At 41.3% G+C, this 24,826-nt stretch overlaps 3 protein-coding genes across 7 annotated transcripts; 1 reads left to right on the forward strand and 2 right to left on the reverse strand.

The window, feature by feature from the left end:
- Positions 1–63: 63 nt before the first annotated feature.
- On the reverse strand, positions 64–12,280 carry LOC122779561 (AP-2 complex subunit beta). 4 transcript variants are annotated; one of them, XM_044042039.1, is made up of 22 exons: positions 12,146–12,275; positions 10,237–10,292; positions 10,034–10,139; positions 9,790–9,925; positions 9,415–9,660; positions 9,003–9,193; positions 8,685–8,906; positions 8,416–8,536; positions 8,033–8,128; positions 7,744–7,859; positions 7,463–7,628; positions 7,010–7,108; positions 6,503–6,762; positions 6,139–6,331; positions 5,318–5,359; positions 4,321–4,470; positions 3,975–4,120; positions 3,742–3,871; positions 3,414–3,498; positions 3,111–3,197; positions 2,091–2,245; positions 64–1,911 (listed from the first exon to the last, which is right to left on the reverse strand). In XM_044042039.1, the coding sequence occupies exons 2-22, from the start codon at positions 10,271–10,273 to the stop codon at positions 1,837–1,839; spliced, it is 2,859 nt and encodes a 952-aa protein (XP_043897974.1). In that variant the 5' UTR covers positions 10,274–10,292; positions 12,146–12,275; the 3' UTR covers positions 64–1,836. The 4 variants fall into 4 exon arrangements, with proteins under 4 accessions (XP_043897974.1, XP_043897973.1, XP_043897975.1 ...); XM_044042038.1 differs by having other exon boundaries at positions 4,318–4,470; XM_044042040.1 differs by lacking the exon at positions 5,318–5,359 and having other exon boundaries at positions 4,318–4,470.
- A 731-nt stretch (positions 12,281–13,011) lies between these two features.
- Positions 13,012–18,496, reverse strand: mks1 (MKS transition zone complex subunit 1). The gene is made up of 18 exons (XM_044041249.1): positions 18,162–18,496; positions 17,933–18,054; positions 17,294–17,346; positions 17,008–17,175; positions 16,635–16,732; positions 16,366–16,494; positions 15,689–15,793; positions 15,474–15,582; positions 15,333–15,389; positions 14,970–15,012; positions 14,803–14,865; positions 14,620–14,690; positions 14,466–14,535; positions 14,268–14,375; positions 14,030–14,163; positions 13,845–13,927; positions 13,540–13,637; positions 13,012–13,462 (listed from the first exon to the last, which is right to left on the reverse strand). Exons 1-18 carry the CDS (start codon positions 18,236–18,238, stop codon positions 13,353–13,355), a joined length of 1,698 nt encoding a protein of 565 aa, XP_043897184.1. The 5' UTR covers positions 18,239–18,496; the 3' UTR covers positions 13,012–13,352.
- A 696-nt stretch (positions 18,497–19,192) lies between these two features.
- On the forward strand, positions 19,193–24,817 carry zw10 (zw10 kinetochore protein). 2 transcript variants are annotated; one of them, XM_044042771.1, is made up of 16 exons: positions 19,193–19,395; positions 20,361–20,495; positions 20,586–20,687; positions 20,807–20,884; positions 21,000–21,159; positions 21,512–21,664; positions 21,773–21,970; positions 22,194–22,330; positions 22,418–22,600; positions 22,712–22,935; positions 23,231–23,302; positions 23,395–23,564; positions 23,660–23,790; positions 23,924–24,055; positions 24,159–24,361; positions 24,559–24,817. In XM_044042771.1, exons 1-16 carry the CDS (start codon positions 19,291–19,293, stop codon positions 24,677–24,679), a joined length of 2,304 nt encoding a protein of 767 aa, XP_043898706.1. In that variant the 5' UTR covers positions 19,193–19,290; the 3' UTR covers positions 24,680–24,817. The 2 variants fall into 2 exon arrangements, with proteins under 2 accessions (XP_043898706.1, XP_043898707.1); XM_044042772.1 differs by having other exon boundaries at positions 21,521–21,664.
- Positions 24,818–24,826: the final 9 nt, after the last annotated feature.

A 24,826-nucleotide genomic window follows, 5' to 3' on the forward strand; every position in this document is an offset into this window, starting at 1 on the left:
TCCTTGTTGTCACTACAGTTTACTGGCTACACACACACACACAAGGAATCAAATAACATCTTGTGATTTTGACAGTTTATTGACATAAGATGTGATACTGTGACAATAATCATTTACAATGGGTTTACAGCAACGTGGTGAGAAATGTTCCATTTACTAAGATTCTGCGATAGCTCTCTCCAAACATTCTGTGTGGCTAGAAACTAATTTGATTCTTCTTCTATTTGTGAAAATGCTAAAAAACAAAAAATAGAGACGTGAAGTCAGGAGATTATTAGTTATTAAATGGAAGAAAAACACAGCCTTTTATGAAAAGGGATAAAATAAACAGTGAGCTCATGCATGCACACAAACATATTTTTACATTGTCGTGTATGAAAATAGTGCCACAAGCACAACTAACTTTCAGAATAAAAGCCTTTTTCTATGGAGTAAATGGAGGCAAGGCTTCATTTTATTTTCATCTTATACCGAAACATTAAATTTATCCGCTACATCAACTACAACCTTTTACTTTACTCGACTACATTGTACCAGGGGAACTATGTCATCATCTGTCTGCACTCTAACGTTCTATATCATACACAATGGCAATATTAAAAATCATATGGACGCTACAGGTGTTAAAACATCTACAGGAATGCTTTGCAGGAATGCTGTGTCACGTCTGTGAGACGAGAGTTTGGCTGCTTCGCTTCAGGTTCGGTCTGGTTTTTACTACAGAAACACAACATTGGCATTAAAAGAAAACGTGGAAAAACACGGAATGAAACCACTGCAACATGAACACAGAGGTAGATGCACAATAAATAGAAGGATGAATGGAGGCGTGTACAACTTTGTGGTCGCAGTAAACACAAACTACAACAAATTAGCACACAGTCAATCTTAAAACTGGAGTGGCACTGGAGTGTGAACGTGTGATCGGGAGTTGAAAATAAACGTACAGAATGCTACTCTCACTTCTGAGCAGGGTGGTGGTGGAAATACTCACTACAATGAATGTATTTCTATATTTGAAACAACTTTATAATCACACAGAAACATTTGTGTTAGAGCAGTTCCCTCTACAAGACGAATGAAAAACATTCAAATACTGTTTCACAGGTGGAGGAAACAGTAAAGTCACATTACCAACAGATCTGAGTGCTTTTACATAATCTCTGGTCTGCATTTTCTTTTTTCAACTTGTTGGAAATTCACTTTTTTTTTTTAAATCTCATCACACACAAGAAACCTGTGTCGATCTCATGACAGGGAAAAAAATAGTAATAATAATCACATGCTGCTCAGTGTGATGCATAAGAGATACAAGCATGTGTGCAGAAGAACAGTGAGAGTTTAACCTGCTGGTAACTAACAGCACTGGCAATGATGTGAGTGGGAGTGGAAAAAAGACAGTTTTCAAATATAAAAGAAGCCATAACCATTTCTTTTTCTAAATGGGAGATTTGTTTTTTGTACACAGAAAAGTTTTCACCATCAGTCACATCTTTACAACATTAAAACACTAAGTTAAGGATGGAATGGTACTCACATTTTCATCTGAATGAGAGGAGTTAATAATGCTTCCAACTGCCAAAATAAAGGAAACCGCAGCGAGCCCCGGTGAATTGCACAGAACAGTTAACAGACGTTAAATCTGGCTGAAATCTTTCTCTTTCTTTCTTTCTTTCTTTCTCTCGACGCTTTCAAATCTTCCAAATGGACTCAGTCTCTGTCGTTAACCGTTTGAATTCCCTTGTTTAGGCAGTTAGTGTTGGGTGCCGTAAAAATGATAAAACACTGCGCTTTCAACTGTCAGGATGCAGCGGAGTGGTTACGCCTGAGAGCGGCTCAATTCTTCAGCACAGAGTCGTACATCTGGTACACGTACTGAGAAACCTCAGGTGCCCGGCACTTGAGAGACAGCTGTAAAAAGAAAGAGAGAAGAGAACAGAGTTAATGTTTACGCAGGTCTAAATGGAACAAATACTGCCTCTCTGACCTTTAGAGAGTGTAAAAACCTTCTTAATGTCACCATAACCATCTGTAAATCATAAATTGGACACTGAACAAGTGTAAAGCATGGCTGAAGGCCAAAGAAGTACCGTGTAGTTGGGGTTGCCAGGCTGAATGCGGAGCTCTGCCAGGATCCAGATGCCGTTGGTTAACTTGAGGGACTGGTACAGCATGTCCTGGCCTTCCACGTTCCTCTTCGCAATAGTGTAGATGTTGTTATTCTGCAGCTTCCCTGACACCGTGTCTGCAACGCACACAATCAGAGTTACTTCACATCATGACCACGGCTCATGTGGCGCAATGTTGCAACAACTACGGAGTAAAGAGAAACCAACATGAAACACACAGACACAAGAGTTTCTAACACTACTGTCTACGAGAGCTATGTCATACTGTGTGACTGGCAAAAAGGGGTTTATCAGGGGAACTGAAGGTCAGCTGGTTCTAAGGCGAGACCTGGAGCAGGTGTACTACAAAAGCCCTGACAAGAAGAGCCACCATGAGAGTGTCCCACTGCCACATGATAATGGAGAAAATATGGGCAGCTCATAAAGGGAAAGATGCTGAAGGTTTCCTTCAGGTAGAGACAAGAGGAAATGTTGAAGCGTCCCAAGAAAGGCATGAGTGTGGAGAAAAGAACAAGAGAAAAAGACACGTGTGAGGTCTTTGGAGAGGTTGTACTTGACAAAACAGCTAAGATGCTTTGTCCAGAGGTCATTTATAATGATGCCATGTAAGTATGTATATACGAGAGCTGAAGTCCTGGATAAGCATGTGCCTGTGTGTGCTCTCATTAATATATGTGTGCATCACATTCAGCAGGAAACATCTGTTAATCTATGCCATGTTTTACATTAGACAGTTATGATTCCAGCACTCACACTGGTGTGTGTGTGTGTGTGTGTGTGTGTGTGTGTATGCAGCAGCAGCATGCACCACAGTGAACCCGTTCATCTACTCAACATGCAGTACCTGTGGTGTAAGAATCACTTTTCCACAATATACTGCTCTTGAGTTGTCATGGTCACAGGAAACAAGTATGGTGTTACTGTATATACAGTATATGCTGCAGAGGGAACACACGCAGTACATGTTTGTTTTTTGTTTACCTGCATTCAGGTGACACTCCTTTATCTGATACTGCAGCTCGTTCTCATTGGGAATATCTTTCCAGGTGGCCAGGAACACCTGTCGCTCTGAAGAAGAACACAGTGAAGAACCCTGCACATTATTGGATGTTTGATAGATGTTTGTGATGAATGTAGACACGTGCATGTGAGTGTTTAAGAGCTGTGGTTTTAAAAGTCAAGCAATTCAAAACATTCAGAACATTAAACATTCGGTAGAAATTCAAATTTGCATTCAGGGTTTCATCGTCTTTTATACGGTGGTGATAAACAGCCCAAACTCACCCATTTTTCCATCCTCAACAAAGAATACATTGAGTGGGATGAGCACGCTGAAGTAGAAGACATCTATGCTGTTCTTCACAGCCACCTGTTTATGAGTAAGCAAAGAAGAACTTGAGTTTCACATTAGATTCTCATTCATCCAGGTCAACGGAATCCAAAACACAATCACATCTCTTCTAAGAGGCGTCGTGCTACCAACTCTATATACATATATGTTTTGAATTTCACATTAAATAGTTGAGTTGAGTGTATTTGGAGTAAGAAAGCATAACTACTGTTATGTTGCACTGTTTTTCAAATGCATTGATTACTGTGAGTCCTTCTTTACCTGCAGGTTATTGAGTGGATCCATCTTCATGACTGGTCCGATGGTGTTGAGAGGCAGAGAAATCTCAATACTCTGGTTGGGCATCAGCGGAGTGTGGACGGCCAGAGGGCTGGTGGGGATGACACCGAAGCTACACAAAAGAAAACACAAACACATCAATCACTGAACTCAATAATAAAGCTTTTGGTGTATAAACTGTACTGTGTGGATAACCAGGTCAGTCAGTGACTCACCTGTTCTTGTTGAACTGGATAGCAAAGTCCGTCATGTGCTGTAGGGCCTTGTTTGTGAAGGTCATGTCCATGTACATGTGTCCCTGGCGGCGAGAGAAGGTTCCAGAGATCTCCAGTCCTTTGGCTTTCACTGCAGGCAGCCACACCTGGTCAAAAACACACATGGCATTAGTTCAGTTGACATGTAACATGCACACAGACAACACAAAGGTTTCAGTTCATACTAAGCTAACTTATCAGTATATTACTGCCGTGAATATGAACAACGCCTGGGTAACTGACAGAACAGATAATTGCTTAAATACATTTTTATCTGGCTGAGAGTGAAGTTGTGCAAACTCACTGCCTTTGGTGCAATGTGGCTTCCCGTGGTGCTGGCCATGCCTGTGGAGAGCTCAAACAAGTCGTTGAGGCCACTGCTGACGGCTGGAGGTGCTGGTGTCGGTGACGGAGCAAACGTACTGGGGACAGACGAGGGGATGAAGTTCTGGCCCACCTGTGGTGATCACACACACACACACACACACACACAGAGACAAACAGCCATTTAAATAACCATCATTTCAACCATAAGTGTCACTAGCGGCTTGACAATCTACAGAGACAAACACATGAGAAATCCTAAGTCATGCCAAATGAAGAACTGTGATTATGAGGAAAAGAGCATTTTCCCACCATTTAGAGATTATTGCCCTGTAAAGACCTGGAGGAAACATCTGTCCCAAGTGATCTGAGCGGAGAGTGTTGAGTACAAACGTTCTCACATGGCTTTAATATTATCTCATCTAACATATGGGCTCTAAGACGTGGAAAAACACAGTGACACTGCAGCAGGTCAGCAGACGTCGGCTGAGCTGCTCTCTAATGAGTCCTGGGGATGGACCGCGTTCATGCACGCTCAGGAATGTGGCCACACGCCTCCTCAAACCACCTCCACATGTGAACGGATCCGAAAAAACACATCGAGTACATTCAGACTTGTACTCTGACTACTGACTACACCCATGTCTATTCTAAAATGCAGCCCTAAGGTTTTCATAGAGAGCAAGCAGCGTTTTAAAACTTCTCTATTTCTCGCGCTCTAAACCACTGTGTGAGCGACAGGTGTATACTGAGCAGAATCTGAACGTTTAAACAACAACTGACCGTATGTGATGGATCACTCAGCACGGATGTTAACACCAGGTCTGAACTGTGATTAGCAAAAACATTCATGGCAGAGAAAAAGTGAACAAGATCAAGTCAATTATGTGAGTGCAAAACAAAAACAAAAAGCCAGGTTAAAATCAGGAAGCATGCAACATGCAGACAGGTGCGCTGCCGAACACAAGGGCGAGACTTACTGCTGGACTTCCCCCAACACCTCCGCCTAGGTCTCCCCCCAGCTACAGGAGATAAGAGAGGACCCCAAAGACAAAGACCAGACACACACACACACACACAGACAGAAACAGAGACTTTCTTAGCAACCGCAAACCATCAAGAGGAGAACTCCCTTTCAGCTAGAAAATGCAAATCCACATGACATTTTAGATATTAAAATCTGCACCACGGTAAATGAAGAAGTCCAATTATTTCAGCAGCTTAGGGAAGTGGAACACAGAATATTAACATGGTCAAATACAAGAAAGGCTAAAGTAGTGTTTGTTAGAAGATGCGTTGGTTTATTTATATATTAATAATATCACTTTCCATCATAAAACAAAAACAATTCTGAAAAACCCTTTAAGACATATTAGAAGGCCAGATTGGCAGATTTATTAAATAATACAAAACACAACAGATTTAACCTCAAGCTTACTCACATGATCGTTGTGTCTCAGTGAAATGTAATGGAATAAGAATCAGAGCATACGAGACCAGTAAAGAGAAAACAACATTTCAGCACATGTCATTTTCTTCTGCATAAAGAAGGAACAACTTTTACAAAGACGCTGATGTACACTGCACAAATGTCTATAAGAGATTTAGAGCTATAAGAGTTTAAGTTAAACAACTGGAGAAAGAATGTATTGACTCTATATATACACAAGTTTGGTTTTATCATTTTTAAAAACCACCATGTTTTCTGAGCACCCCATTTTTTCTGTGGCATTCGCCCCCAAACCTTTGGAGGGTTCATTATCTTACATTATATTTCTGTGTTTGTTTGAAATCAACTCACCAAACTGTCCAGTCCTCCTCCCAGAAGATCCACTGCACCCATTTGCATGGAGGAAACCTGGGGCACATTGACAGGGGGGCCCAGGTCCAGGTTGAGCAGGTCACCCAGCAGGTCTCCCTGACTCGGGATCACGTGTGGCTGGTCCATGGCAGCTGCTGGTCCAACACTCACTGGACTCTCACCTGTATCAATGCTGTCACAGCAGAAAACAATGGACGGGTGAAGTGATTCATCACCAACAATGGCTGGAGTTACTGTAACGCTGATGTCGTCAAAGGTTTATTAATCTACCATGAGAACAAAGTATTAAGTTACACTTTATTAAACAAGACAATAAATGCGGGTTTTCTTGCGTGCGTCTGACCTGCTGTGCTGGACAGGAAGGTGTTTCCTGTGGATTCCGTGGCTGCCCTCCACAAAGGCGCTGGGGGGTTTGTGATAGACAGAGGCCAGAGAGCCGATGTGACAGATGAGCTCATCCAGCAGGGTGGGCTCAATCAGGTCTGTCTCCTCTGAGATCAGGGGCTTCTCTGACAACACCACCTCCTTGGCTGTCACAGGGTCAGTGGACAAAAGACGCCAGTAAATGTAGCCTCTGTCACGCAGGTCAGGGTTGTCAGAGTCCTGGAGACGAGGGGGGGAGAAAGTTAGCTCATGGACCAAGCATGGACGAGTGTCATCATGGTGCAAGCTAATGTGTCAAATTAACAAACTACAATGAATTAAAAAAGGAAAATACTTTAGTATGCTACAAATCCCAAACACTGGCATTCACAAGACTGTGTAAGACCAGACATCATCCAGCAGTGATTAAATAATAAAGCTGATATAAACCTGCATGTTTTATAATAAATGAAGTAAAATAACCAACCTGAGTGGCCAGACTGAGAACCTGCTGCACCAACTCCTGAGTCTCTGACGGCTTCTTAAGGAACAGCTTCACGATAGCAGTCAGCAGAGTGAGCTGGACCTGTCAATCAAATCACACACTTTCATTACATTACATGTCAATTAGCAGACGCTTTTATCCAAAGCGACTTACAATGCAATTGAGTACAATCAGCCAGGGGTGGAGTCGAACTTGCGACCATTGCGACCATGATGTCTTTCGCACACAGGGTACTGGTCTTAACCACTGAGCCACTCCACCCCACTTTCAGTGTAAATGCTGATCAAACTGAACACTTTGTCCTTGCTTTATGGGAACAAACACCAAGATTATGTTTCTCTGGTTCATGGTGTCATGAGTCAACATGGTTTCGGGATCTACAGAAAACAATGCAATTCCGCCATACACAAAAATGTGTTTTCGTAGTGAACCCACCTGAGTGCTCTCATCATGGAAACCCTCGAGGAAGCTCTCCAGCAACTCGTCAGCATTGTCGATCCTCTCCGCATACTCGCCAACGATCCAGATCATGGCAGCACGAGCGTCGGGCTCGTCCAGAGAGTCCAGGTTCTCACACAGGGTGGCAATGATACTTTCATACCTGCAGAGCACCAGTGTTGCAGCTGTCAGAGGGAAACTTTACAAGCACCTTCCATCTCTAATGTGTGACGAGCTGACTAAACTAAGGTTAGTAAGATGTTTAGTAGGAAACTCACTTGTTGGGGTACTTGCGAAAGATGTCTCTGATGACCACAATGGCTTCCTGAACCACATAGTTGACCTTGGTCTGGATCAGGTCTAACAGGGTGCTGACACAGCGCTCAGCAGATTGCTGGAGATGAACAGAAACAGGTCAGACGAGAGGTTAATTAACACCAAACTGGAAAGGGCAGACAGTGTATTAATCTAATACAGCAGGTTTAAAGTGAATAGAAAAAGAGACATTTCTGTTAATGGAGATGAATGTGACTGGATGCAAACAGGACATTTCTCAGCATTTCTTACCTCCACTTTAATAGCACAGCGTCCGATGGCTCGAACAGCTTTGCGCACAAAGTCGACATCCACCTCTGTGGCGTATTCCTTCAGTTCAGCCAGCACCTTAAAGAGAAAGAAAACAGCAGTGACTTACTAAAGCTGATATAAAACAGCCTTCACACTAGTCAGTGCTTGAACCCTGATTATCACAGACACGCAATACAAAATGTACCATGCAGAAATCAAATATTTTTTTTATTTTTAGAGCTTTAAGGTCATTCTGAAATACAATACATGTCTCCCTCTCTCTCTGCAATCACATGCATGTGCACATCATACCCTCTACACACATACAGTATCTACACAGACTGCTTGTTGGTATAAATCCTATTGTGTTTCATGTGTGTTACCTGAGCAATGTTGGCTTGAGAGGCCAAGCGGATCATGATGTCCAGTTTCTCCAGTTTCACATAGATTGGATCGTTGTACTTGACAAAGAACACCTTGATTTCCTGCTTCAGGATCTCAGGCCTGTACACACCAACATATTACACACATTAGACTGTGGAAATGTGGACCATGATGATCCAAATGTTTATAATGTGTTTCAATGGTATACAACATGCCAACAATATGAAGTTCATTGCAACTAAATTCTCTAGTGTTTGTGATCACTGACCTTTTCTGCACAATGAGGTTGATGTTCCTCAGAGCCACATACTGGACCTCCGGCTCTCCAGAAAGCAAGGTGACCAGAGGTGGAGATAACTTCTTCAGCAAGGTGTTGTAGTAGTCAGAGTCCTTGGGCAGCAGCTCTAAGAACTTCATCAGGACTTTAACAGCCGACAGCACCACTGCTGAGTTGGCGTGAGACAGTCGGGGAGTTACACGCTCACAGATACTTCAAAACAGAACACAAGGGACACCGATAGTGAGATTAAATACAGACGAACATTTAGAAGAGCATAATTTTTTATTGAGATGATTGAGAAGGTACCTTTGGGCCTCGCGCTCATCCTTGGGATTATAGTTGGACAAACAGTCCAGTATAAAGATCTGCCCCCACTCGGTGCACTCATTAAGGGCAGTGAGCAACTTGTTGATATTCTGGGGATTAAGATCCAGCAGGTTGCTGTTGGGGTGAGACTCACTGATCTCTGACAGAGCAGCAACTGCGTTGGCTACAACCTAAAAGACAGAGACAGTCTGTGATAAGAACTGTAAAAGATAACTAAATCAACACACCTACAAATCCAAATATATACACATCTTTGTAATGCAGATGGACAGAAATCAATTCAACTACGGAGGATCGAGTTTCAGCAGACTACAATTATTTTGTTATTAATCTTAAAAATAACAAAATTAGTCACAGATCAAATTATAATTGCACCCAGCTTGAAACTAACCATGGGATTTGAGTCAGCAATGAGGTCTCTCAAAGAGTCCAGGAAGCCCTGGTCCTCCACCATCTGGGCATTGATGTCATGGAGTTTTGCCACACAAACAGCTGCCGTCTTCCTCACATACGGGTCCTCGTCCTTCAGGCATTTTCTCAGAGGCTCACACAGGTATTCTGTGATTTTGTCCACACGGATGCAGCCCATGGTGCGAACGGCCAGAGCCCTGATGAGAGGGTTTGGGTCCTCACAGTCCTGGAGAACAAGGCAGTTTCAAGTCACAACTACAGCATTATGTAGGATAATCTGAACGTTCCCCTTGCCTGTGGGATTTATAATCACGGCCCGAGTTTAGAAACTAACTGGGGCTCTTTTGTGCCTTACCTTAACAAAGCTGTTGACGGCCATGATGGCCATGTCAGGCTGGCTCTTGGCATAGTTCATTAAGTAGAGGTAAACCAACTTCTTCAGCTCCAGGTTGTCAGTCTGCATGCAGTTCACCACATCTGGAAACAAAGAACTGGCAGCAAAAGCAAAATATTTAAAGTTTAGAGGATGAAGCATCAGGTTAATGAATGGGAACTTCTGTATAAAATATATTTACAATATAACACAACATTGAATGTACCTGACATCCTTGCCAACAGTCATGGCAGCTATGACCTTCTTCACCGCCTCTTTTCTCTTCTCCTTCTTCTCATTGTTCAGCTCTGCCTTGAGTTCAAAAATCTCCCCTAAAAGAAGATTTTGTTTTCATACGGTTAAATGCATCCTTCCCAAGTCAGACTGAAAATGACTAGAAAGTCAGAAATAGCCGTCTCCCTTACTCACCTTTTTTGTTTGTTGTGAAATATTTGGAGTCTGTCATGGCTGTGGTCCTTTTATATCTGTAGTGATGAAACACAAAATTTGAATCATTTAATAATCCAAAAAGGGACACAAATGCCAGTATTTTGGACAAGGTATTAATTAAAATTGAGATTTTTTTAACTTATTCTTCAGATCTCAATTTTTACAACTCCTTCTGAGACATAAACATAAACCGTACCCAACGATGTTTTATTTAAACTCATTCATAGTGGGCTAACCTATCTTGCCCACAGGTGTGCTCTGTGAAACATACAGCCTCAGCCACAGACACTGTCAGCTGACAGTTCACCAAATGCCTGTCTCAGTCAGATGTGAGTACGATTAATGTGAAATGGAACTCTATATCAGGCCAACAAAAGCTTTTCCTGTTTGGTTGCTCACACACACACACTTGCAGAACGGAGATGTCAAGTGTTGACATGTTCTGTGAATTATTTAAAATCCTCAGTGTCAACAATCATTGGCAAGTCCTAAGCAAGTGAAGTGCCAGGAAGTCATGCTGCAGCACACAAACCAATCTCACAAACAGGCTTTGTGAGACGAGTTTCCACTGAGGAGCAGAATATGTCTAAAATATCTATGCACAAAGCCAAATGTTGTGTGTCTGATAGGGCTGGGAATCACGGGGCACCTCACAACACGATACATGGTCCACGATACCAATAATATCACGATACAGAGATTCTGTGAGACAATCATATAGCGATACATCACAATATCTGTCTAACTGAAGAAAACAAAACGTCAAATTCACAACATGGAGAACAAAGGGCATAAAGTCTATGTCCCGCTGTAAACGCCCTGGTCTTTGGCCAGGTAACTTCCATCCAAGTTGTCCTCATTCCCTGCTGCTAGGAGACATGAAGTAGTGATGCCTGGTGGATGAAACTGGCCTTAATTGTGAAATAAATTAAAGATATTTGCCCTGGTGTAATGATTATATCGAATATATCACCAAATCGATATTTTGATGATACTTCACTACACATCGCTGGATCATTGTGGTACAAAGGGAGCCATACCTAAATAAATGCAAAGTAGTAAATGGTCTTTGGCTCTTATTATACTGTATAGACTAGTTCCCTTATCTCCAACGAAGGCACCTCTATATGTTACAGTATATGATGACATAGGAGTAACAGCAAAGCAAAACCATGGCTGTTGACGGAACACAGACAACCGTACCACACTGAACACATAGAGAATATCAATCATTTTAAGAACAAACATGTGACAGTTTTCCCATAAGTCCAACAGGCTCCAGGTATGTTGTGCTGTCGTGTGTTAGACAGACATATTCAGCGTCCAACACAAGAGGCGTGTTTCAGTTCAGATGTTAGCCTGCTTGCGTTACGGAGCTAGCGCTGTGGTTGTGGCTTTAACGTAAAGAGTTAACGTTACGTTGTAGCTTCAATTCTCATCCTTAAACTTAAACGACGTAACAGTTACTGTGTACATGTTTGACTTCTCTGCAACACGACGTTGGCTGTGAGTGACTGAATGCACAGCGGTGTGATGTTGATTACGATAGCTAGCTTGCTTCAAGCTAAAGGCATAAGTTAAACATTTGCCGCTAAAGCCGCCCCAAGACTTACAATGCTAGCTGTCTAATAAACACAAAGTACACACACTGACGACTGTGCGACCGCCAGTACAAACTATGTCTGTTTGTTCCTCTTAACCTGATTCAATTGGTAACGTTACAGGATCAATTTTATCATGAAAACAGAAAAGTGAGCAGCGGCCCAGTTTTCACTGCCGCTGACAGGAGCTCGGTGATGATCATAGCAAACTGGCTGACATGAAATTCACACCAAAACATGGAAATGCAGTGATAGAAACTGTAGATTATAGAAAATATTTCACATACCTAATTGGTGATATTGAAGCCGAAAAGTATTTAATTGCAGTGGGCGTAAAAGACGCAGGTTGGTCCCTTTTCCTAGTTGGAGGAAGATGGAGAATCTGGATTGTGATGGTGCGTTCAAGGCCACCGGAAACTAGACAACTTCTCTGTTGAGTTGAGCCTCAGCGATGGCTGTTGATAGCATTCCTGGGATGTGTGTGATCACGACACAATTCTAAAAATCCAAACGTTTCATATCGAAATCATGTCCGACATTTTACATGACCTGAACCTGAGAATAATAAATATCACGCGGTACGAATGTCTGAGCAACGACAGAAAGACGCCAAGGCAAGTGACACCACCCATGACCGACAGAAGATTGTTGACATGTCGGTATTTCAACCTAATTTCCCACATATTTGAATGCACCGCAAGATGAAGGGTTTTTATGAAGTCGTGACAAATAAATAGAAACCAGAGTAACTCAAGTATTTTCAACTTCAGCAATAAAACAGCGACTCTAAGGGACTCAAAACTGATATTATATACTTAATGTATAGTTATTGTCATTTATGCACTAACATGTCAGTGAATGTAGTAGATCCAGGTGGAGCAAATGTGGCGCCGTTTACTGTACAGTGTTATTTCTTTCCCTTGGTTTCTGCAGGTTTACTTGGAGAGGAAATTGCAGTAAAGTGACATACATCAAGGTGATTTACACAAATCAAAGATCAAACCAAGAAGATACTTCAGTGAATAACTTCCACCTCCTCTTACTATCATATAATAATAGGGTTCTCACTGACACTATTCATAGTGACTACTGCATAGTCTTGGCAATATCAATGGCTTTGATCAAAAGGGGAAAAACAACACATTAGAAGTGGTCATGGTTCATATAAATAGTTTATATATGACAACAAGCGTGATACTTGTTATAAGTCTAAAAATATACAATTCAGATGTGAAAATAAAAACAGTTTTATTGTCTGTAACACATCCGTTTACCCAAGACTCACGCTGTGAACACAGAACACAGCATAAACTCTGTAAATCCTCATTATGCCTCATTTATTACCCTAACCAACATGTGAGCATTCTTGGACACAATTCTTTTTCTCTGAGTCTTTGTTCTTTGTTCTTAGCAAATGTGCAACATTTCAAATGTCATTTTATGCTTGACCTCAAATGAGTATGTCTGTGGCATTTGACGGTTTTACAGTGTTCATCACGCCAATGTAGAAGAGTCGTTTTGGAGTTGGGAGGTGGCACTGATAAGTTCTCTGGGAAGGGCTTCTCTGGCCTCTTGCATCCTTTTTCTGACTCTGTGGAAGGCCTCTGACAGAGAGAAAAACAAGTAAACAAAGTTATCCTCAGCTCCACTTAGCCTTCAAACCAATCTTATTTGACTTTACCCAGGATGGAACAGACGGCTCCTTGCTGACTAAATCCTCCCAGCTGGTCGAAAACTTTCTGCCTTCTCTTCTTCATCATGGTGGCATCAATAAAAGACCTAAAAATAAAACACACATTTTTATATAAACCACACGTTTCATATGAAATGACTTAATGGTGATTACTTCCATAGTTGGCATACAAAGGGTGTGTGTATTTCCATATTTACAAGTGTGATGCAGTGTTAAATACATTATCCTCCATGTTAACAAACGACCACGTTTAAATAAAGCATCTTTTCTCCTTCAGGTATGGGCTCACTTACCTGGCTTGCTGGATGCAGTGCAGATTAAAGGTAACATTTCCTGTGGTTTCAGTAGAAAAGCCAAGGCGACTTAGCCGCTCTCCCTACATGCACATCAGTTCATTAAGAATCATTATTATAGTGGCAAATAACTCGAATAACATATACTGTATGACTACTTGTACTCCACAGAGGTTTGAATGTACCTTGAAGGTCCCTGGTATTCGGACGTAGCTGTGGTCTTCCAGCTCTGGAGAACCTCCAATAAAGAAGCGTCTCAGTGCAGAGACTGTCCCCATCTGAAGGGGTCTCCATGTATGGCATGTTATTGTATGTTTACCTAAAAACACACACACACACACTTGTGCTTTAGGAAATTCCAAAATAGACCTTTCGATTCTCATTCATTTATAATCCCACATCTGTGCAGTGTGAGCATCATACCAGGTATAGCTGGAAAAAGCACGTAACCATAGCCTTCAGTCCGATAGCGCTGCCAGAAGTCCAGAGAAAGAACTTTGAAGAAAATCACTGGCCACTGAGGAATTGATTCTAAAACAAGGACAGAAATCACAAGAGAATTTTGGTACCAAATTTGAAAACCAATTATTTGTGCACAATATTATAACAGGTGACACTGACCCTCTGCCTCTTTGCCACACATGTAGAAAGCCTCAAATGTGAAGGGGTGACTGAAGAAAGCTACATTTTCCTGTTGGCACAGAGAATGTTATAGACTTGACAAATCTCAGTGGAAATGCAACATGAGTTTATTTAATGATAGACACACACACACCTTCCCTAATGTTTTGGTCCGGCAGGTCTGAGTCACCCCTGAGAGAGGCTGGAATGGCAAGCTGGTCCAATCTGAAACACGCATGAACAATACGAGATCAACCAAATTTAATTTAAACTGGTTTAACGACGACATCCAAGTATCACAATGTAAACAGTGCCATGTGCTCTGTATGTGACTCACAGTTGGGTAGTTCCATGAAGAAGTGGATGTATAAATTATCATACTCAAAGCCTTGAGCTGAGACTGGGTTGAAAGAAGAAAAGGAAGAGGAAGAAGATTTAATTGTCAAAGGATGTTAATCCAGAAAAGTGACCGGCAACCACAACAGTCTTCAGAGTCCGACTCACCTATTTCTCCATTCAGCATATAACGCAGAATACCTGCAGGGGGCTAAACGAGAAACATCTGGTAAGTTTAAAAGACTGAGCAAGACCAATTATTGACTCGAGGGAGCTATCGTAACATTCTGATACTGAATGGATGTGAACGATTGTCTGAATGATATGCTGTATGAATGTGCCTGTGAATGGGTGTGAAGGGGTTAATAGACACACTTTATGTGGCTATAAAGATTAGAAAAATCATTTCAGTCAATATTTAGGCAGAAACATTTATTGGACATGCTGCAGTGAGGATTTGCATCTTTCTGGTGTCATTTGTGTAAATAAAATATCAAGTTTCTGACAAAAATAAGCTCTGGGCTCACTTACCACTTCAAAGTCTGGCCCAACAAGGCTACTGAGGTATTCCTTGTGCCTTGCATAGAGCTACAAACAAGAGAAACGTGGATTTTATGTCATAATAATGTTCTTAATCAATTCATGATCAATAATCTCTACAATTTTACTCACATCTTTATACATGTTCTGTTCTCTGTCCTTTTCCTCTGGCTTCATATCGGAGGACACGTTCTCGACTGTGAGTCGCCAAACTTCTTTCTTTTCCCCCTCTGTAACAATCCTGCAAAACAGCACACCGTGTTGGTTTTTATTTTTGATTCATCGGACATTATCATTTGTTTGTTTCCATGCAACCATCCAGTGTTTTTTTTGTGTTTGAAACTTGCCTGTAGGGCTCACTGTCTGTGTTGAAGTCAGGTTTTACAATGACTGTTCCATTCCCGTCTGTTTTTATGGTTAACAGCAAATATTCATTCTCTTTCTGACCCAGTCTGCAAAACCAAAAACAAATGAATGAACACCAATTCTTCACTTGTCTCAAAAGAAGTCACAGTATGAACACAAGGTCACAAAGATATAGACCAAACCTTCACACACACTACATACTGCAGGGAGGTGGTCTTGCTTGCACTGTAGTTTTGATTACTGCCACATGTTTGTTAGATCACTACAATGTGACCACATCCTTGGAATTACCCCATTAAGTTTCTGGCCTCTGCTGTGAGTGTGAAACACACCATACAGGCGATGATCATGCACAGAGAAATGGAGCTAAATGCCCAGAAAGGGAGGAAAAAAGACAACTCAAAGCAAAAAAACACAGATGTAAACATCGTATGATTCAATTCAATGAAATGAAGCGGAAATCATTCACATCTTTTCTTTTCGCCATTCACGTCTTTTGATGAGAATGAGAAGGTATAAAGGTTAGTCGAGAAAGAAAGAAGGCGAGCGGGTGAATGTGCTCATAGACAGATGACAGACTAACGAATAGGTGTAAACCAAACATGGGAAATGAAGAGTTTATTAAACAGACATGTAGTTTCAGTAGCTGTGACCTTACCTTCCAGGGGGGCCCAGGTCTCCCATGATGTGCATGGTTTGCATGGCGTTGTTCACCACATGACTGCTTTTCACAAAGTCCTCTGTTGGCTCCCAGTTGATGATTTTTGACTTAGGGATATTTGAGTCCCTGCAAAATACAACACACCATCACGTGACTGCTTTTAGCATCAACAGGAAACATTCCATCTTCAGTGAGCAAATTATATGTTTCAGGTAAATATTTCTTCTCTAAATTAGATTTTAATTGCATTTAATACCAGTCCTTACATGGTGCGTCTGTCCTGTCGTCTGTGCCGTATGCTGGTCATCCTTTCAGCCAGGAAAGTGGGGTTGGATGTGGTTGGGGTCAATAAATCAGAGGATTGCTGGTTTAAGGGTCAAAAAGAGCAAGTTACTCGCAAACGAAAATGCGGACAATATCTGTCAAATTTGTGGTTTCACATAAAAACCGCAAGTATTGTGTACTCTTGTAGTTATAGCTCGACATGTGGTGGTATGTTTAACACCAAGGTGTTAATAATAAATGCAACTGTACAAACTATTACTGATAAAATTGTATTATTCTGTCATCTCCTTCAGGAAGTGTCTCTTATCTTGTCTTATTAAATGATGGTGTAACACAGGACGCGGCAAAACCTACCAGCTGGTGAAGTTGAAGACAGTTGGTGTAGCGGTCATGATCCGTGTAAGTGAATATCCTGTGGTTTCTTTGACCCTTGGTCTTCTCCAGGGCCTTGATCTCTGTGTGGTACTGCCGGTCCAGAGGAGTCTGACAAGCTGCCTCATTCTGGAATAGCTCCATTTCATACTGAAAACCCAGCAGAGAGAAATGTTGTCCAACTTTATTGCAAGATATGACGTAACCTATGATTCTTTACACTGAAGGTGTTATTTTTGTGTTGTGAGATTAAGGTCCTAAACCTTACCTGACTGAAGAATTTCTCCTGCCAGCCGACCACCAGTTCCTCCTCATGATCACCTGGTGACACAGTAAAGTAGCAGTAAATAACAGCTTCTATTAAAGATCAAATAATGGAGAAAGGTTTCTGTGGTAGAGCCACTTTTATGAGGAGACTAACATCTAATCAGCAGCAACTCAATGCATTGAGACATGTAGATGTGGTCAGGACAACCTGCCGTTCAAACTGAGCATCAGATTGAAGAAGACAGGCTGGTCTGAGTATTTTACATTTTCATGACCAACCACATCCGTGACCAGGGTTTCATTCGAATGGTCAGGAAAAACAGAAATTATCCAGGGAGCAGCAGTTGTCTGGGGAGTAAAATGCCTTGTTAATGGCCAGATTGGTTTAAAACGACAGACAACAAAAACTCAAATAACCACTTGTTACAACCAAGGTATGAAGAAGTATGAAGAAATATTTCTATTTGTAGTTATCTCTTATTATGTTTTACTGGCACTCCTTGATTCGTAAAAGTACATCCCGCTCTTATTTTGGTACAAGTGATACAGGAGTACAGGAAGCAACAATTCCTGGATTGTAGTTAAAGTAATATGTAGCAGGACTATTTTACCCTTCTCCCTGCAGATAAAGCAACATTACCGGTCAGGCCTTGTGATGTGAGGGTTTCCAGTTCAATGGTTCCTCCTTCCTGCTGGGGCAGAACCCGCTGCTGGAGGTGCTGAGTTAGGGCTGCTGTGGAGGTCAACCTCTTTATTCGCACCCTACATTTCAAGAAATAAACAGATACCCGGGTTTACGTCAAAGTGTCCTGACCCATGACCGTGGCAGTTACAGGCTACTATTAGCGTTACATTGATGATATACTTACTTAACTTTTAAGTTTTTGACAGCATCCCGGGTCCGATACACAGCCTCCCCGGAGTCTGTGTTCCACAGGTCTGCCATTAGCGTTCAGCTCATAAACACACCGTCTGTTGAGGTTAGCTGCTGCTAACTGCTACGACACGACTTTCATCGAGGTTTTTTTTTTCTCTTACGTGCTCGCGAAAAACTTGATAACTGATAACCACACCACGTGTGGAAGTATGATTGACAAGAGCGTCCGCGAAAAATGATAATGTTAACGATGTAAGTAAGGGCAATAAATGAGAAAAGTTAACATGCTAACAGCGATAACACAGACAGGTCGCTAATGGCTCGTTGTCGTTGCCATAGAGATAATAGCTGTTCTTCTTTTCGGTTGTAGGGACATTACTGCCCCCTACTGAGCTGGAGTATTATGCAACGAAGTTCTCTCATACTAACGTATACAGTACATAAAATTAGTATGAGAGAACCTAAAACAACTACTCGATTACTCGATTGTTAATCGTCAACTATATTGATAATCGATTAATCGGTTTGAAGCTTTTTTTCATTATTAAAACAAGATTTCTGATTGTTTCAGCCTCAGTTTCTTTACTCCACAAAACAAAGAAATCATGAGAAAATAATCATTTTGGTTTGTGGACAAAAACAAGACGATTGAGAACATCATCATTTCCAGGTTTGACAAACACTGATCAAAATCTTTCGCCATTTTATTGACCAAACAATTAATAGCATTTTATAACCCATTTTACGATTCACAACAATTAATCGTAAAAAATAGCGTCAAATTAATCTATTATAAAATAATTATTAGTTGCAGCTCTAATGTATATATAATTATGATTATTTTTTTGCAGTAGTAGTACATTTAAAAAAACATTTTGATCCACAATCCATACCAAAACCTTAAAAAAAGATCTAATAAAGAAAGACAACAGAGCCGCCCTACCTCTTGAGGGCGGTAATGTTCCGCCATGAGCGCAGTGTGTGCGCCGTAATAAAAACAACGAAGAAAAGATCGGGCGAGGCGGGCCAATCACAGCACCTGGCGGGTGTTGGGTTGTTGTTGTGCTAGTGTTGCTCTGTCACACTTTAGTGGCATTATTGTCACAAACGACGCGTTCACCATGGCGTCGTTTGTGACCGAAGTGCTCGCCAGCTCCGGCAAACTGGAGAAGGAGGACCTGTCCGGTAAAATCAGCAAGATGTCACGTAAAGTGGAAGACACGAAGGTAAGCGTGTTAGCTAACATAGCATTAGCTGCACGGAATAAAGTTTTGAGTTAGCGTTAGCTGTTCGCGCTAACCTTCACCTGTCGTTTGAGACACAAGCATCAAATAAATAAACGTCGCTACCCGATTTTAAACAGTAAATAAAGCGAACTATCCAGCAGGATTAAAGCTCGTTAAATGCATTTATTTTACGTTTGCGGGTCTGATTGCTAACCATACGTGGAGCCATGTAACTATAGCTACGTGGCTCATTTCTATGCACAGAGCAGTGCAATCATTCATTCAGTCATTTTTAATGAGCTAAAAACTTTTTTTCAACAACTTGTATGTGTATTCAGGCCAGAGTTAAACCGATTGGCGGATTAATCGTAATGATTGTAGCCGTTTTACATAATCTCGATGGTAAGAATTTATTTAGTCACCTGACTGGCTGCAACTAGTACTTGTTTAGTTTATTAACTAAACCTGGAAATAATGTTGATCCTGAGCGTCTTGTTTTGTCCACAAACCATAATTAATCAGTTTTAATTATAACATACAACATCTTAACATACATAGAGGAAATATATCTAATAGGTCTATAATATGTCTAATAGGTTAGGCAGATTGTTGTTTATCAAAACTGTTAATTTGGTAATCTGTAAATCGAAAACTTGCTGCAGTCATGCCCTCTTTTTTAAAGATCAGCATCAGCCATAGAAAATCCCCTAGAAATCTACCTGTAATTCAGGCATGAAAAATCATTGGCTTTACATCAAAAGCTAGTAGTTAGATGTGATAAGATTTTAAACAAATTTAGTATAATAAATGTATAAATAACTTTTAGGTCGTTTTCTATTTTTACTAGTAGTTTTGGAATTATGATGATTGCATTCACTCACAATTGCACACACATTTCAGAAAGTGCTTTAGGCTTTAATCAAAAATAATTTACTTTCAATTTACTCATATCTTTTCTCCCACAGGAAGAGGTATGTGACATGTTAAATAAGAGATATGGTGAATTCCTACCTAGTCTTGAAGGGTCTGAGGAACTAATGGTTCAGGTTGACGAGGTCTCCAAAGAAATGGATGCCCTAAAGAATTGCATTGAGAATGAGGTATGTATGAATCAAAATGAAATCACATCACTGTCATATTTACAGCTTTGCCATTTTCTCCAAATGTTTGGTGTTTGTATTTGAACACAGGTACAGCAGAATGTTCACTCAGCTGTGACCGAGTATGCAAAGCTGAAGCAGCAGCTGGAGAAAAATACCATCATCATAGCAATGTTAGGACACTTGAAAGAGGTACATCATACATGTAGTTTAAGTCAAGCTAAATATATTACTGTGTAATTATTAATTTCATTAAGTTTATGCATACATATTTGAACATTTTTCTCTGCCGTTTCTTCCCTGTGGATTAGTTTCATAATGCAATGGAGGACTTCAGCAGAGCTTTACTGGAGAAGAAGTATGTCGATGCAGCCAAACTTCTGGAAAAGGTAAGAGCTGCTTCCTTGATGTTGATGCAAAATGGGGACATCAAGTTTTAAATAAAATAAGGTCAAGGACCAGGAGGAGAATGTACTTATTTATGGATAATACTTTTTTATTCAGGCAAGAGTCAGTGTCAATTCACTGAAGAACTGGAAGACTTCCCAGCTACCACTGCTAAGTACTCTCAGCTCTGAGCTGACGGTGCAGAGGGAAAACTTAATTTACCACCTGGGAGACGAATGGAAGCGCCTCGTCATCTGGAGATTACCATCCCCAAAAGGTAAAATCTCATCTGTTTTCATCCAGAGTTTTCCTTAATTTTCCAGAGGGGACCTCCTGAGGGATTAATAAAGTTATATCTGAAATAATTAATCAAAACATTATACCAAATAAATAGAACAAGATGAAAACCATTCGGCACAAACTTCTCAAATGAAACCATGTTCATGTCTATTCATCCATCTATTACTTTCATGTAGGTGTAGGTGATTCAATTCAGTGGCTCTTGCAGTTTTCCCAAATGATTTTTAAATTAACATTTTGTAAGCTGTTCTTTTACCCCTCAGCATTTCTTGTGCTGTATATTATGAAACCCATCACAGCTCTGGCTTTTGTTCTGTCTGTATCGCCAGAGCCTGCAGGTGTGAAGTCTTTTCTGAAGGTGGAGCTGAACCTGTGCCATCCTTGCAGTAAGGACGGTGAACCGAAACTACCTGCTTTGTTGTGCTGTGTCCTGCAAGCACTGGCCGTCCAGGGAGACCTTCAGCACAAGATCAAACTCTTCAGTAAGAACAGCAGAAACGACTCATTGTTCATTATGCAGTCCTTTACTGGGAAGACACAGTGAAGACAAAGTGAATCTTAAGTAAAAACCTGTTGGTTCTGTCGCTCAGGTCAAGTACTGTTGAAGAACATGTTGAAGCCGTTGGTTGTCCACCAGTCGCTATCAGTGAAGGTCACAGAGCAGCAGGGGGAGGGAACCGTCCTGGCCCTAGAGTGTTTGGAGGCGGGCCATGAGGATCGACCCACACCTTCACAGGTTTACAGCAAACTGCTCCTGGTGCTCAAGACGCTGCACTCACATCTGCTAGGTACAATATACGTCTGGAGGGACCTTTGCAGAAATATTGTTATACAGTTACATTGTTTTATCAGAACTCCACAAGTCACAAGGTGCACATGTGATTTCAGGGTAGAAGCTCTAGAAAACCCAGCAGTGATGGCATTAATCCTAATTAACTCTAACCCCATGTATTCTTGAATTCTTACATTATGAATTTAACTAATTCAAGTGACATGCATGTTTTTTTTCAGATGTGGCCATTGGAGATCAAAAGCTCTCGACTATCCTGGGAGAGCTGATTTGGGAGGAACTTTCTCAGTGCATCATCCATGAATGTCTGCTCTATTCCATACCCACCAACAGCAGCCAGTTGGAAACATATAAAACTGTATGGACCGAACAGTCGTTTGTATAAAGCAAGTAGATTATTTAATATACAAGTTTATGTAAAAATCTTTTCTTCTACACATTGAAGGTAATCATGGAAACAGAGGAGTTTGAGCAGTCTTTGAAGGAGATGGGCTATCTACAGGGCAATTCTACAGACCTGCTCAAGTATGCCAGGGACGTCAACTGTCACTTTGCCAGCAAGAAGTGCAAAGATGTGATTGTGGCAGCCCGCAAACTCATGACCTCCAAGATGCACAACACTGTAAAAGTATGCCTGGATGAATGCACTGCATTTTTCTATCAGAAATATTGATTAATTTAATTTATTTTTTGCTGCAACTGATTCATTTTCATGTTTTTGTATATCTCCTTTTGTTAGATCACCCCGGACTCAAAGCTGCCTCTCCCCAAGCTACCTGCTCCAAGTGCAGGGGTGAAGCTGAAGCAGGAGACCACGAAGGAGGAGATCATGATGGCGAACACAAAGCAGCTGTCTGCGTGGAGTATGTGTCTCCCAGCCTGCCGCATCAGTGAGTCAGTGCAGCAGCTGATGGAGCTGGCACTCAACACCCTGTGTGAGGCCGTTGGAAGCTCCACACAATGGTATGTTGGAGCACTCAAAGACCCCACTGTCCATTGTACCGTCTTACATAATTGTATGCCTGGTAGCACAAAGCACGATTTTGATGTAGAATGTAGAACATGTAGAAGCCAAAAGGAAACATCCATCACAGGGACACATGGAGACAAACAACCATCCACTCACATATATACGTGTCCAAAATAAAGCAGTTTTAAAAAGCCGTTTAAATTCATCCTATTGTACACTATTTTTTTTGGAAACCACCAGGATTCATCAGTAAATATGTATTTTAAGTATGTAACCTTCTTTTTTCAGTGCTTTACAACTCTTCTTCACCGTGAGAAACGTTTTCCAGCTGTTCTACGATGTCGTGCCAACATATCACAAGTAAGGCTGTTTCCACATCGCGGACACTAACCCCACACATTGTGTCTGAAGGTGTAAATGGTTCTTTTCTGTTTCTTTGCTGCTTTATTCAGGGAGAACTTGCTCAAGTTCCCTCACCTCGCTGCAATCCAGCACAACAACTGCATGTACCTGGCTCACCACCTGCTTACGCTGGGCCACCATTTCAGAGGTCACCTGCCACAGCCGCTCAGTGGGGGCGTGGCAACGTTTGTGGACATGGTGCCAGGTTTCAGGAAACTTGGTAAGCAAACACTGAAGTTTTTCTGTCACTGTGAATATATCTGTAGATTGAGTGGCTCGGTTTCTTTGTTTAATGGTCTGAACCTTTTCCCTCAGGTGCCCAATGCTTCTTGGCACAGCTGAACGTGCAGAGAGCCGAACTGTTGGAGAGACTTTCGACGGCTCACAACTTCTGCAACCTGGACGATGAAGATAATTACATTGCAGCTAGCAAAGCCGTAAGACAGGTGAGAGGAAATACTTTGAAAATAAAATGTATATGATAAGCAACTGTATCAGGAAAAACTGTAGATTTTCATATTGTATTTATCTGTGAGTTAACGATAATTAGACAAACACATTTAATGTGTTTGACTGCAGGTGATTCATCAGTTGAAACAGTTGGGTACAGTGTGGCAGGACGTCCTACCAGTCAGCATCTATTGTAAAGCCATGGGCAACCTCCTCAACACCGCCATCACTGAGGTCATTTCCAAAATCATGATGCTCGAGGTTTGTCTTTTTCCCTATTATGTGTAGATTCAATCAACATTCAATTGTAGAAAACTGTATATCATTGCATTGTTGCTTATCAACAAGGATTTTATTTGGACAGGATATTTCCTCTGAGGATGGAGAGCATCTCCACATTCTGTGCCAAACCATCATTGAGGAAGGTCCACTGGTCTTCATCCCTCTGGCAGAGGAAAACAAAAACAAGAAATATCAAGAGGAAGTGCCGCTGTACGTGAAGAAGTGGGGCACCTTCAAAGAGCTGGTTATCGTGCTGCGGGCCAACCTGCAGGAGATTGTTGACAGGTGAGACGGAGACCTAGACAAGTTCAAGACAAGACTCTCCAATCCTAAGATTCAATTTAGTTAGACTTTGTCTATGCTGTTTGTGTTACAAAATAAAAGTACTACTTTCACTTCTACGACAAATAACCTGATATTTGCCGGTCAGTTTTCATTTCCTACACACATTCTGACTGACTGATTTATTTCCCTCTCCACAGGTGGGCTGATGGCAAGGGTCCGCTGGCGCTGGAGTTCTCCAGTTCGGAGGTGAAGAATCTGATCCGAGCCTTGTTTCAGAACACAGAGAGGAGAGCTGTCGCTCTGACCAAAATCAAATAAATACTCACAGCTAATGAACACCATAAAGAAACTATAGCACTTTTTCCTCTTGGGGGGGAAAAATATTATTCATGTCTTTGTTCATTTCCATTCTCCTGTTATGTACATTAAATATATGCACTATTTCTTTAACGTCAACCACTTGGT

The sequence above is a fragment of the Solea senegalensis genome, linkage group LG13 (genome assembly GCF_019176455.1).
Source record: "Solea senegalensis isolate Sse05_10M linkage group LG13, IFAPA_SoseM_1, whole genome shotgun sequence".
NCBI classification, from domain to species: domain Eukaryota; kingdom Metazoa; phylum Chordata; class Actinopteri; order Pleuronectiformes; family Soleidae; genus Solea; species Solea senegalensis.